Here is a 14,990-nt window from a genome sequence, read left to right as displayed (position 1 = left end):
AGGCCCTCAAACAAGAGTATTTTTGAAATAAAAATAAAATAAAACAAGAAACCTATTCATCTTTTTTATTACGAACTATGCATTGAATAGGATAATTCAGATCATGCGTAATAATGATACTATGTATAACTAAAAATCTTTGCGTGACCATGAGAAAGTAATATAGGGTAAATGATCTTGGGTTGTCCGATTCAGGGTGTTTTCACGCAACTAGTAAATGCAAAACAAAAAATTTGCAAAAAAAAAATGCAAAAAATTTTCTTCATGAAAATCACATATAATCAATACGAGTTTGGGTTTGTTGAAAAGCCCCAAGTCTCTAGTTGCTAATACTACCATAAGGCGTTGAAATTATTAAAATTTTTATGTTTTTTAACGATGTTCCTCGAAGAGAAATAATGATCATGGTTTGTCAGCTATTAGAAATCGCCATTTTTGAATGAAAAAAATCGAATTTTCAAGTAGATGTTGTATTTTTTATATTGCTTGAGTTTACTGTCATCATAGTGATCCATTCATAAAACTTAGGCTTCCCTCGGAGTATTGCCTTTTCTTGGGCATTTTAAAAGTGTTCACCTCAACACACTCAACACAGAGAAACGTTATTTCTGCTATACGCGAAGGACACAATAAACAAATTGCAGTGCGCCAAACGGTTGCCATAGAAATCATGTGGACAAAACAATATTAATGAATAGGACAACTCATGATCAGAATTGAGGTCATCGAAATGCATTAATTACATGGTTTATCTATGTAAATCTGATACAAATGGTGTACAAGCATTATGTTACAATATTTATAAGTGGTATAATCCAGTAAAGGTCTGAATACGTGCCAAATAATCATCTGGGGGCGTATTGACACCAATAGAAGGTGGATTTTATAATCCTTTAAAACATGTGAATCCGTAAAAAAAATACTATAAAACTACTGTAAATCATGAAAAAGACAATTTACTTTATATGCTTTGAAACATTCGAATACCCGATTTGACACAGGTGCGCTGAATTAGAGCATTCAAAACAGTGGACAAACCATGATCATATTTTCGACTGGACAAACCAAAATCGTTTACCTTACCCCTTTGATATAAACTGAAGCAAGTAAGGGGCTGTCCACATACCAGGTGGACAATTTTAGGGGGGGTAGGGGGTATAGACTATGTCCACGTGGACACGAAAAATAAATATTTTTTCAAATATAATCACCGATACATTCTAAATTAAAAAAAACTGATCCATATTCAAGAATTTTAAAACATTCTGCCCATCCTGAGTATTCCATATTTATTAATAAACGGATTGAGCTGCTGAGAGTGCTTCATATATTTTTACTAATATCATTGAACTTCTTCACTGAAATCTATATTCTGAAAATAACTCATGTAAACTGCGAGCGACAGAGCTATTTTGTATGATCCTCTAATTTCATAGTTGCGGGCTATGTATAGACGTTCATAGCCCAAACCTATAAAAAATAAACGATTCCATAATGGTTAAGTTTTCTCGAGCACAGTTAGTCTTAGGAATTTTGTGTGAAATTATTTTCTCGCATTACTTTTCTCGAAAAGGTAGAATTTTTCAAAGTATTGGAATACCGTCAATTTATAGGAATTAATATTTACATTTGCGTGAAATGATCCATGCACCACTAGTCTTCAAACATGGATCAGTTGACCCAATATTCTATTTTTTTCGGAAAATTTCGCATATAATGCAGTTGTAAAACATTTGAATTGATGGATTGAAGTACCTTTTAGAAGTTAAAAAATACATAAAATTTGTCGTTTTTCAAAGGTTTTTTTTTGATAAATATTATAAAAATAAACTTGATTGTCTCTATCAACAAAATTTAAGCTCTCCAGCCCTTCTACAATTCCTTCCTTGACACCACAATGTTATTCCTATTGTTATCTTTCACTATTTAAAATGTTCCACAACAGGAAATTTTCTCATATTTCAAATGAATGCAATTAAATTCTTCTAAGTAGCGTAATTTTGAACTGGGGTTAATTTAGGGCAAAAAATGAGTCTCAAGAAAAAATCAACTTTCATAGTTGAGATTTGAGCTTGATTCCATAGTTGGAAATCAATGTATCGTGAGTTGTCTGATGTCATTTTCCCCCGCAAGATGACTTTCAAATCTAGATACTCAATGCAAAATGGCCCATAAGGATTTGAAAAATAATAAAATATTCTAAAACACCTTTAATACCCTCTGAAAATTCTCCGAACTATGGCGGAAAAGGTTTTGACTTGCGCTACCGACTAAAGGTGAATCGGAAATCCAGATTGAAGATGAATCGGCATTTACTGTGTTCGATCATATTCCGGAGTGGGCAAACATTTGTTTCATCTAAAATTTTGAGTAACACTGTAACTCTGTTATAAAACAATGCATTTGTCAAAGCAATAACTGGATCTTGTATAGAACATTTTCAAGTTTCCACAATTGCCCTTCGATATGCTGTGCGATCGTTATGTCATTAAATATTCATAATTCAAAATGAAAGGATAACTTTTCATTCGATCGAGAATGCCTCTGTAGTAAAAGGTTCTACTGGAATTCCATTTGAAACAAATGAAAGCGAAATAATCAAGTTGACTAGATTATTACTGGCGTCTATGTGATATCTATAAGTAAGTGATAACTCATAAGTGTTTCAAAATTAAACTCATAAGAAGCATGTGTTTCGTTATGCCTTTCATTTCTCTACCATACAAGAACAATGGACCAGGTACAGGATACAGCAAGTAAAATTTGAAATAAAAACAACTTATATGGAATTTAGGCGCGAATAAGTTATTTCCTCAATTATTTTAATTTGAAAAGGAAAATGTCCACGTGCACAAAGGGGGGGGGGGGGAGGGGTATGAAAATGTCCACGTTTGTCCACGGAGGGGGAGGGGGGGAGTCTAAAACCGTGCTTTTTCTGTCCACGTGGTATGTGGACAGCCCCTAACCTGCTTTGAACTTTAGAATGACTTGGTGGACCAATAACATCTGATGTTTATGTTATCTCAAAGCCAGCATAGCGCGCGGGCTCTATGGAACATTTCAGGTGTGATTTATTGCTATGAACATTGCACTGGTCGTGGTTGGAATTGTAAATAAATTGATCTGAACTTCAGCATATTTTGGAGGACTTAGAACTTACGATATTTATATAAATTCAAAGACAGGAAAGTTAATATTGATACAATGTAAAATTGTTTCACAAAAAATGGGTAAAACTGAAACAGACATATAAAAAACTGGATAATATTTAGAAAAAAAAAACTGGAAGATTTTAGGATTTAATTGTTTGACTGGATCGAGCAGAAAAAACTGAAACAATCCAGTTTAAACTGGAACATTGGTAACGCTGGTTGGCATATCTGGTGTCACCTACTCGCGCTCCTGTTGAAGTCATATGTTATATGGTATGTTATATGGCGAATGGTTTAGATACGTAAAATTTCATGAAAATAATCTGCAATTGTAATGAAAATGAAAATAAACTGCAATTGTAATGTAATGTGATGTGTAATGTGAAATGTAATATTGTCTATCGTTTTCGGAGTCATTAAAATGAGCTGTAGAATGCAGTGACAATCAACAGTATTCGAGCAATATTATCCTATTTCAGAAAGCCTTTTCTCTGATCTCAGCTTTTGAAATCGGCTTGAATGTGTACTCTGCGGACAAAAATGCCATTGAAAAAGCTTCGATTGTTTAGTTCCCCGCACAGAAAAAGCCCGCCAATGGAGCCAACATCACGCAGCATGAATACGCGCCTTAATTACACTGGACCGAAAATCCGTTTTGTTAGCTAACGACCCCCGGGGGACCAATATACGGCTTCCAGTTCTTCCAGCCATCGCATTGCAGCGTTACAAAAACAATCCTGGATCCTGGCGCCCTATCAATTGAGCAATGGAGGGTTGCAAAACAGAGACCGAACGACGCCAACGGAACGTCATTACGGTGTGATTCATGTGTCATTTTTATCAGCGAATGTTGAAATAAAACATCTTTTTCTAACGATTTCGCCCGGATTTTTCCGCATTGGTTGACGCACTGATGAACATTTTTCGAGCGACGATGAGACGACTCTGCCAGTCGGTAAAAATATCAGTAAATTGTGAAAAGATCTCATTTTAATTCAAATTTCTCCCAAGCGGCTGAAGTTGGCGAGGCGTTTTTTTTTTGCTTAATGCGAAATGCGCCAGAAATCGTCTCGTTGTGATGAACTCCGATGGTGAGGGGCGAGGGATCCTATTTTGCACAGACACGAAATCTTTTAGTGTTATGATTTTATGTTCCGCTCCAAGGGGAGCCCGAGGAGTGATGAATAATATTCGCTTCGCAACAATATGCCACGATGATGAGTGAGTGAAGATTAGTTTCCATTTGAAAAGGGAGTTCAAACTGTTCGACACCGTCATTTGCATTTGAAACGCACACTCTCTAAGAACAGATTCACGTTCATTCCAATAAAATCTATCACCTTTTTCCATTGAGTTTGTAATTCCTTTTTCTTTCGATTCGATGAAACAGATTCTAGTTGCATTTTAAAACATCTGAGTTCTACTGAGAACGGTAAACGGGAAATGTCACTCCAATGAATCGTCGATTTCCTGCTTTCTGTTGGCTCTCAATTCCCGTATTTATTGAATGCCCAGCAAGGCATAATAACGAGCTATGATTGATTGCAGCCTAATTGAGCGAATCCAGCTTGAGGCGTTATTCTGCTGACTTTGTGTGGCGTCTCTTGAGGTGATTAAGTGAAAGAAGTGTCCATGATCGATTCATTCCGATTAATTTAGAAAAAATATGGTTTGTTTCGCCCGAAATCGTATGCCTATCAAAGCATCTCCCACCTACAGAAAAGAACACAAAAGCCCTCCTCGGTGGGCAGATTATCACCGTGTCGAAAAATTGATGATGAAGTTATATTTTTTAAGCTATCATACATACTCCCCCATTTTTCAACCGACAATAGGACATCAATTAACACCCGAGACTTAGCACCGTGTGCACACCTGGTCCGTTGGCCATCATCGTGGGTGTCTTGTTGGGTGTTCCGTATCCCGTTTCCACCTCACCGTCCGGATGCCGTTTCGTGTAACGTGACACAAAGCTGCTATGAAAATGTTTAATTCTCACAAATTGCATTAGAAAGACTGGTTTATGTTTGTGGGAGCTTCTTTCCAGCTTGAATCAGCACCCAGCACAGTTTATGGATCTTTCTTTTCGTTTGGACCGTAGACAGACATTCAAGTGTATGCATAATCATATTTGTAGAACAACTGTTTCACAGAATGGACAAGGAATTAGAATAATTCCTTCCACGAGCATAATGCTAGTGGGCGACATTTATAAGTCCCCTTTTTGTAGCAACGACTTCTGTCAAATTATGCATTGAATGAATGGCCAAATGTCTTTTTTCAGTTAACTCGTTCCAAAGTCAAGCAATATTCTGTATTCTAATAATATTCTGGTCCTCAAGAATGTTCGAAACCCTTTTTTGACACCTTTCATTTCTGTACCGGGATGTAAGTTCGAAGTTTCGAAAACAAGAGCGTAGCACTTGGAGTGCAAGGTTTGGTATGCATTATCATACCACTCCGTGATTACACTTCATTCGAAAGACAAAATGTACAAGAGTTATATGTCGCACAAACGAGGAATCACACGAAAAGGGACCGCACAAAAACAGGTTTGCCTGTATATTATATACTATGGTGCCCATGAAAGTGGTCATCTCTAATTACTTCATCAACCTTATCAAAAATGTTCACCACCTCGAAAAAACACCCTATGCCAAACATTAGCTCAATCGGACTTGAGGGAGAGTGGCGCAAAGCGGTCAAAGTTTGAGTTTTTTGAAAATCGAAAAATCACCCAAGGGGGGAGTAAAGGAAATCGGGGCTTCCAAAAAAAGTTTTTTTTGATGCCAAATGTCTTAAAATTGCATGAAACATCGAGGTCTAGTGTCATCTCGATTTTTTTTTTGTCAAAAATCAACACTCTGGGACTTAATTTTTTTTCGGAATACCAAACGAAACGTATGGTTTTGGGTACCAATAAATATAGTTATCTCGATTTTTCATTCGGAACGTGCTGCGAAATGTTGATTTGCACGATAATATACCCTTTGCAAAATATTATCTCATTCGAACTTCATTTATTAGTGTCACAAACGTGAAAATTCGAGGTTTTTTAAAAAACGAAATATTACCGAAAATCGGGGGTTTAAAAAAAATTGTTAGCGCCAAGTGTCTTAAAATTGCATTACTCGTCGAGATTTACTGTTACCTCGAAAAAAATTATTGTAAAAAAAAATATTTTTTTTGGCACTTGATCGTTTTTCCGTCTGGAAAGTCGATTTTCAACAAAAAAAAACTTTTTGACGACTGTAAATCTCGATGTGCCATGTCATTCTAAAACATTTGGCACCAAAAATTTTTTTTTGAAAACCCCGATTTCCGATAATTTTTCGGTTTTCAAAAAACTCAAATTTTTTATCACTTCTGTTTATTTTAGGCTCATTAGCATTTTAGCAGCAACAGAGCCGAATTTTAATCGTGTACATGTCACATGTTTATCATATCTATAATTAGCACATTACACAGTTGCCATTTTTCGGCGTTAGAGTATTCCCTTCTATACCATTGCATATGTTACACATTTACACAGTAGCCATTTAGGCGTAAGAGTTTTTCCTTCTGTTATCCATTATCCAGTTAGACCGGACAGGACCGGAGATAGTTGATTGATCATTGTTGAGCTATTTATAGAACAGCAGCCCGATGTGTCTTGCAGAACAGAACAGTTGTATGGATGAATCGATCTTATTTCGACCGTGGATCGATCTCCATTGTTGCGTGTTCGTGGATCGAGCTGATGATTGTTGCGTGGACCCAAGTATTCTGTAACAACACAAATATGGTCAATGAGGGCCCTAAGTTTTGAACTCACGATCGATCGCTTACTAAGCGAACGCGCAACCAATATGGCTACGGAGACCCCCAACTTAAATTTGAACGTATGCAACACTACTAAATGAAGTACGAATGAGCTAATATTTAGCATAGGGTATATTATCGTGTAAATCAACATTTCGCAAAATGTTCCGAATGAAAAATCGAGATAATTATTTTTATTGGCACTTAAACCATACGTTTCGTCTAGTACTCCGAAAAAAAGTCCCAGAGTGTCAATTTTCGACAATTCATATATATATATATATATATATATATATATATATATATATATATATATATATATATATATATATATATATATATATATATATATATATATATATATATATATATATATATATATATATATATATATATATATATATATATATATATATATATATATATATATATATATATATATATATATATATATATATATATATATATATATATATATATATATATATATAAGTTAAGGAAACATCTGTGCAACTGGCTGTTAACAAAGAATGGGAACATTAGAAGATGCATGCTCTCAACGAATTCATGACAAGGATCATGAGATAGGCCAAAGATTGCAAATAGCCAACAACAATCTAAGCAGCAGCGATAAGGACTCCCACGACGAAAGCGAGAATGCAGGAATCCTAAACAAACCGATGAAGATGGAAACTGGAGGAACACAAACAGAAGCGCAATACCACAACAACGGAGGAGACGGAGATAAGCATGTTGGCGTGGCAAGAGAAGAAAAGGTTGAACGTTGTAGCAAATCTGTAAATAAATCAGTCTTAGTCCTAATGTCGTAGAGTAGAGTACTCTTTAAATCCGAAAGCCCGGATCGGGTCTTTAACTGGCGCAGTCGGTAGTTCCGGCCGCGAAACGTTTAAGTGTTTTTTTTTATCGGGGAATACCGATGAACTTTAAGAACTGATTGAACTGTGGTGTGTGTTAAACATTAAACGTGTAAAACGAGTGTGATATAGTGAGGAAAACACATCTTTCGCCTTCGCCGGAGCACCAAGTAAGTAATATTTTATATATTTCTACTATTTACTACTAAGACCAATAAAAACGTGATCCAATTTACCGCATTTATTGCGTATTCAGTCTTAAAGTTTTATGCTTTTTTTATACAAATAGAACTAGCTTAATAAACGGATGATTACTCGAAAAATTGCGGAATCAATCCAAAAACAAATAAAGGAAATAATCCTTTTGCTTGAAAAACAGCATATGCGACTTTCGAATTTGGAATTACCATTAGTGGGTAATCACTCCCAGAACGCGGTTAATAACTTTGATAAATTAAGGATCCCTGATCCTATTAAAATGATCCCAAATTTCGCGGGAGAGCCGAAAATTTCATGGCTAGAATCGGTGGATCAAAAAATCCAATTCATCAAGAACATAATTAACAATGAACAATTGATTAATGATGTAATGCCTTTGTGGGTGAGCATCATCAGAGACAAAATTATAGATAAAGCTAATGACGCTCTTGTAAATAGTCATACAAAATTAGACTGGTCGGCAATTAAATCTGCTTTAAAAGATTCTTTTGGCGACAAAAGAGATCTTTCCACACTTTGTACAAGTATCCCTTACTTGAAACAAGGTTCAAAAGATTTAACTTCGTATTATGAAGAGTGCCGAAACTTATTAGCTGATATAAAGGCGAAAATTTTGTTGAACGACGAGACAAAAGTATGCGCTGTAGTTCTTATAAAAACATACGAGAGCATGATTACAAATGCTTTCATAGATGGCTTACATGCGAATTTATCGTCATTAACTCGCATTTATCGACCTGATAGTCTTTTAAAAGCCTACGAAAGTGCTTTAGATCAATACAACGCCATACAAAGACGACGTGAAAGTTTTCCACAAAGAATGGTCCCTTTTACGAAAAACAATTCATTTAGAGAACAATCACAGCAGCAATCATATTTCATGCACAAAAAACCTTTCAGAACAGATCACAAACAAAATCGGCCTTCATTGATTAATACTAATCAGTTAGGTTCTTCGCGATTCATTAATCAAAAACAACCCACAAAAACAAATTATAATCAACGTTCTACCCCCAATTTCCAACCTTTTCAAAACAATCGAATTCATTACCAAGAAGAGATCCAGAATAGGGAACACGTAGGTAAAGTATCTCCTGACAGTAATGCCATTAACTATAACGAGTATTCATTAAATAAATCCGCTATTACTCAAAACACTCCTGAATTAAGGGATAACCTAAATTTTCAGTGGGATTCATACCCCAACCACAAATATATTTCATCTGGCCTCAAACAAAACCATAATTTCTCAGAGCAAAATCTAAAATTTTCAGAGGGATTCAGACCTCTTTCATATGATATAGAAAACAGTTTTCTCCCATATCTGAATATTAAAACACAAATTGGAAATCTAAAATTTCTTGTCGACACTGGCTCTAATAAAAATTATATTTCACCAGAGCATATTCACCCCACAATGAAAATTAATTGCGTACCTCATCTAATTAAAAACATTTCCGGATCGCATAATATAGACAAATTTAGTGAGCTCAATATTTTCTTCAACTATAAATCACTACCAAGGCAGAAATTTCTTTTATTTCGATTTCATAAATTTTTTGATGGTCTAATCGGATACGAATCTTTAAAATCATTGGGCGCTATCATCGATACCGTATCCAACGAGCTACTAATAGGAAGTTTGAGAATTCCTATGAACAGAAAAACTTTTAACGGAACTGAAACGAACTTTCAGATCAATAATATTCATGGCGGAAAAACACTAATATCGAACAAAACACAAAATTCTTATACTGATCACAATGTTCAAATCGATCCAAGCATAATTAATACGAAAAATGTTTCATTATTCAACCCGAGTAGTAATCCAGTTATTCTAGAAACTGACTTACACAACAAAATGTATTCAAGCAATCGAACAAATCTCCAAAACAAACAAGAGCATAATTATAGGAAAGAGCGAATAAATAGAACAGTACAAACGGGAATCAATCAAAATCACGCAGAAATTATCGAAAATTTTACTTATACGAAATCCAGAACTCAGCAACCCTCACATAAACTTGATAAAAACAACGGAAGCGATGGAACCGTTGAAAGGTTCCGCTCAACAAGCAACGAAATATCTCGTTGCTACAGACACAAATTCGGAAACTTGACAACTAATGAAATGTTTTTAAAATCATCTATATTACATAATAATACAATATTATCTCCCCCAGATTTCAAGCGTCTAGAAGCTCCTTACGATATCAAGGATAGTGAAGAAAAATCATTCAACTTGGCAAAATTATTTTGATATCGAAACGAATGCGATATGAATGTTGTGGTAAAATAAGACAAATCTCAAAGTAAAACAACCATCACAATAAATGCGAACCGAACACATCTAAAATGTTAAATGAACCAAACATTACTTCTACCATAACAATAAACATATTCTTTCCCTTTCCAGGAAATTCTAAAATTCTTTCTGCCCGCTTCTATCAACTATATCCATACAATCCAATGATTCTAGTAGAAATTCTGGTCTACTAATCATAAAAAAGCCCCAGCGATATAAGTCAATAAAATGTGCCCTAAAATCGACTAAAAAAACTCTTCTAGTACCTTATAAAATAAAAATAGAACGGCAAATTTAAAAAAAAAACATTCATGTTTCAATTCACTTTCTATTGCCAAAAATAGAACAAGATCAAAATCACCGAATTGTATAAGATCATAAACTGAAGAAATAATAAAACATCTAGATAACAATAATTTTAGCGAAATCATAAATAGTCTAACAGACTGAAAGTAGTCTTCTGAAAAACAATGAGTAAGTTAGGTTTAAAATTATTCCTATAAGCATGAAACAAAAAGAAGCAGAAAAAGGGCTGATTTTTTTTTGCCGAATTTGAATTATTAAATTTGACTGAATTATTTAAATTATTTTCAATTGAGTATTCCTAGAGTCGTACAGCATATCTTCCAAACATATAATTAGTTAAACTTCGATTTACCTGACAATTTTTCCCATAAAAAAACTGAATTTCGTAACAAGTAAAGTAAAAAAAAAATTTTTTTTTCTAACAAATTTAGATCAAATCTATGAGTTCTCAAATCTAAATCCATCAGCATCTCACGATCATATGGAAATTTTTCGCATTGTATCGATTCTACAATTAGACAGTACGAGTTATTATATTTTTTTTTTAAACCTTTACTAGTGAGAAACACAACACAAAAAATGCCCGCCACCATCGCCATCATCAACAAAACCGGACGAATTTTCCCACTAAGAAGTGTAGCCGCATATCCGATAAGAACCGTCTTGAAGATTTCACCAAGAACGAGTGTTTCCCTAACTCATCAACTAGAGCCGATGATTGTACCGCTCAGGACTACTCTACACGAGCTGATGATTGTACCGGACATTCTGCCATGGATTTATATTGAGTCAGACTTGAACTTGTTTGTATTAAAGAGGCATAACACTTCGCAGTCAAAAAATGATGAAAACGCAGTCAAAACCCTACTGAAACGGGACGTTTCAGACTCGGAGAAGGGAGAAGTTAAGGAAACATCTGTGCAACTGGCTGTTAACAAAGAATGGGAACATTAGAAGATGCATGCTCTCAACGCATTCATGACAAGGATCATGAGATAGGCCAAAGATTGCAAATAGCCAACAACAATCTAAGCAGCAGCGATAAGGACTCCCACGACGAAAGCGAGAATGCAGGAATCCTAAACAAACCGATGAAGATGGAAACTGGAGGAACACAAACAGAAGCGCTATACCACAACAACGGAGGAGACGGAGATAAGCATGTTGGCGTGGCAAGAAAAGAAAAGGTTGAACGTTGTAGCAAATCTGTAAATAAATCAGTCTTAGTCCTAATGTCGTAGAGTAGAGTACTCTTTAAATCCGAAAGCCCGGATCGGGTCTTTAACTTATATATATATATATACACAGCCATTCCATGCCAAACCGATATACCGTTCTGAATAATATTTCGGACGCTTAAGGGACATGATGCAGAAAACAGGTCTAAACTTTATGCATAGGTATTACTTTGCTGATATTTTTAATAAATTAGTTCATTATGCTTTTAAGCTTCCTACTTTGGTACCTATTTGATTCAAAACATAAAAAAATCATCGAATAAAATGTTTTTCAATCGAAGCGAATAAGAATCAAACTTCGGACACTAAATTAAATTTCGGACGGATTGAATTCAAATTTCGGACACTTTATTTTGTAATTTTCTGTACGAAAATTACATTACACTTGACTAAATTTTATAGTCAACTGCGAAACACTTACCAAGTAATCACAGTAAACTGTTAACGATGATGCGGAATGATGAAACACGGGAGAAATTTAAATATTTATGAACGGGTAAATTCTACGTGCTTACGCTAAGCAAACGTCAAACACAAACGATAGTGAGTAGTGTTGATAGATTTTTACCGATTATGTTATAATTCAAATGTAGTTCTCATGTGAATTGATAGTGAAACCGAGGGATTACTCTAAAGAAGCAATTGTGATATTAATTTTATAGTTATATCATCAGTACATCAAGCATTTCAAGATATTAGAACAAAGTGTTCGAAATATGATTCAGAACGGCAGTGGTTCTCAGATTTTCGTGAAAAGTGGTAGTTTTGTTCTTTATCGCAAAACATTAGACCCATATTTTTTTTATTTTTTCAGTAGGGTGACCATTTCCATTTTAAGGTGGTCCGAAAAATCTACTTTTTCCTCTTCTTTCCAAAAATGACTTTTTTCAAAAATTCATAACTTTTGAACTACTAGACCGATTCAGATGTTCGACATATCAAATTAAAGCCAATCACCTTCTTTGAAAAATATTAAACCTGCAGAAAGCTTGAATTCTGTTCTCGTTATTATTGATTGTATTCGTTTTTTATTGTTTTCATAGTCTCGGGACCAAGGGCGCTATATTTTTTTTATATTTTTTCACCAGCTGAGGATTTTTCATATAACATATGTCGAAACCAAAGAGGCGTTTTTTTTCGTTCTTGAGTTAGGATTTTTCAAAGTAAACCGATGGTTCGAAAATTTTTTTTTCCTCTTTTTTCCAACACGAAAATTCATAACTACAAAATCTACTGGACCGATTCAGATGATCGACACATAAAATAAAAGCCAATTAGCTAGTATTTTTTTTTGAAAAATATTAGACTTGTGAAAAAAAAGAGTTTTGATCTCGTAATTATTTATTGTATTGGTTGTTTACATGGTTATTTCTTCTATTAGTTCCTCCAAATTTTGTGGCTTATAACATAGCAACGGTCCTTCACGTACCTACAGAGGAAGTAATCGATGTCGAGAAATGTTGAAATTCTTACCATAAGAGGACAAAGTTTCATTTAGGCTTCGGTTGCTCGAGTAATACGACTTCACTAAAAATACACGTTCTCCTAAATTGTAGATCTTAACACTAAAAACCGTGCTCCCGTGGCCGAGTGGTTAGCGTCATAACTAACATGCCGGGTGTTCGGGTTCGATTCCCGTTCTGGTCGGGGGAATTTTTCGTCAAAGAAATTTCCTCCGACTTGCACTGTGATCACGCGTATTCTAGAGCTTGCCACTCAGAATGCATTCAAGGCGTGTTATTTGGCATAGAAATCTCAACTAAGTACTATTAAAAATGACGCAAGTAATACTACGTTGAGACGGCGAAGTTCCTCTAGGAAAGTTAGTGCCATTGAAGAAGAAGAAGAACACTAAAAACCATCCGATCAGACTGAATATTACCGTCCCGAAGTTGGGAAGGTAGGGTTACCATCGACGGAGCGAAAACAATGTTTTATAAGGAGCTATTCGATTTTTTTGCGTGAGCGTTCAATCTGAAAGACCCTTTATGTATTTTTGTTGCGTTTATGAAACGAATCGAGAATTGAGATACGTTTCTTCAAATGTTTTTCGGTAAAATAACCCCTTATTTCGGAATCCGGTCGAATTTGAAATTAGCATTTGAATAAATATGGATGTTTGACCGGGATGCACTCTCAGGCAGCTCAGTCTTTTTATTGATGAATAAAGAGTACTCAGGCTGGGTGTGAAGTTTAAAAAATCTTGTAAATACAAAGCAGATTAAATTTTGACTATGAACATATTTTTTGACGTAGGACTACGTCCAACCTTTCAATATAGGGGCCCATTTCAATATTTCGGTGTGAAAAAGTGTTCAATTTTTGAACACTAATAACTCCTCAATTAATGAATGGATTTTAGTTCCAAATACACCCATTGATAGGAAATATCCTCAGCAATTGTTTGTGTGCTACACATTACGGTTTTTCAGCTCATAAAAGGTTCTAATTGATGAAAAATTTGAATAAAGAATTCCCTACTTTCCCATACATTTTGTCTGCGCTCCCGCAGCAAACAGCTATTCATTACAAGCAACCACGGGTACGAGCGAAACGTATGGACAAGGTGAAGGAGAGAGACAAAAAAGAGATTATAAATAAATATAGGCGGTCGCTACACCGTTAACTATATGGCTATATAAAGTGAGCGATGGTGGGGAAAAAAAAATGGTGGGGAAATTGATTGTCAGCAAAAGAGATATCGCTGCATTTGCCGGGGATGTATGCGGTGCGATACCGCAAGAGTGAGAGACAGGAGTTTCAATGGGATGTGAAGCAGGAGAGCCTATCGAAGTGTGTTAAAAGCGGTGGAAGCGTCGCGCCGGGTGAGTGAGTGGATAATAGCGCTCGATTTGATAGAATGCTGGAGTTTTTAAACGGTTTTATTTAGCTGTGCCATATTTGTATGTTTGTATGTAACATCTTTGTCTATGGTGCGGTACCACATTAATTGAAATTTGACCCCTTTCCTGTTGACCGGTTGATCTGAAATTTGGAACACACCTTTATCCCTGCAGTCATTATAAAACTGCGTATTTCATGATTGAAATCCAAGATGGCGACCGCTACAAAATGGCGGATTACATGTTTTCTC

General features: G+C 35.2%; 1 protein-coding gene across 1 annotated transcript; it reads left to right on the top strand.

Moving 5' to 3' along the window:
• The first annotated feature begins 8,366 nt into the window (after positions 1-8,366).
• On the top strand, positions 8,367-11,159 carry LOC129777476 (uncharacterized). Its single transcript, XM_055783751.1, has 2 exons — positions 8,367-10,404; positions 10,464-11,159. The coding sequence occupies exon 1, from the start codon at positions 8,418-8,420 to the stop codon at positions 10,305-10,307; it is 1,890 nt and encodes a 629-aa protein (XP_055639726.1). The 5' UTR covers positions 8,367-8,417; the 3' UTR covers positions 10,308-10,404; positions 10,464-11,159.
• Positions 11,160-14,990: the final 3,831 nt, after the last annotated feature.

This window comes from Toxorhynchites rutilus, chromosome 3 (genome assembly GCF_029784135.1).
Source record: "Toxorhynchites rutilus septentrionalis strain SRP chromosome 3, ASM2978413v1, whole genome shotgun sequence".
Classification (NCBI taxonomy): Eukaryota; Metazoa; Arthropoda; class Insecta; order Diptera; family Culicidae; genus Toxorhynchites; species Toxorhynchites rutilus.
This window is presented reverse-complemented; position numbering and strand designations above follow the sequence as displayed.

Excerpts from the sequence above, each read along its gene's own strand:
- LOC129777476 (XM_055783751.1), top strand. The coding sequence starts at position 8,418 with ATGCCTTTGTGGGTGAGCATCATCAGAGACAAAATTATAGATAAAGCT.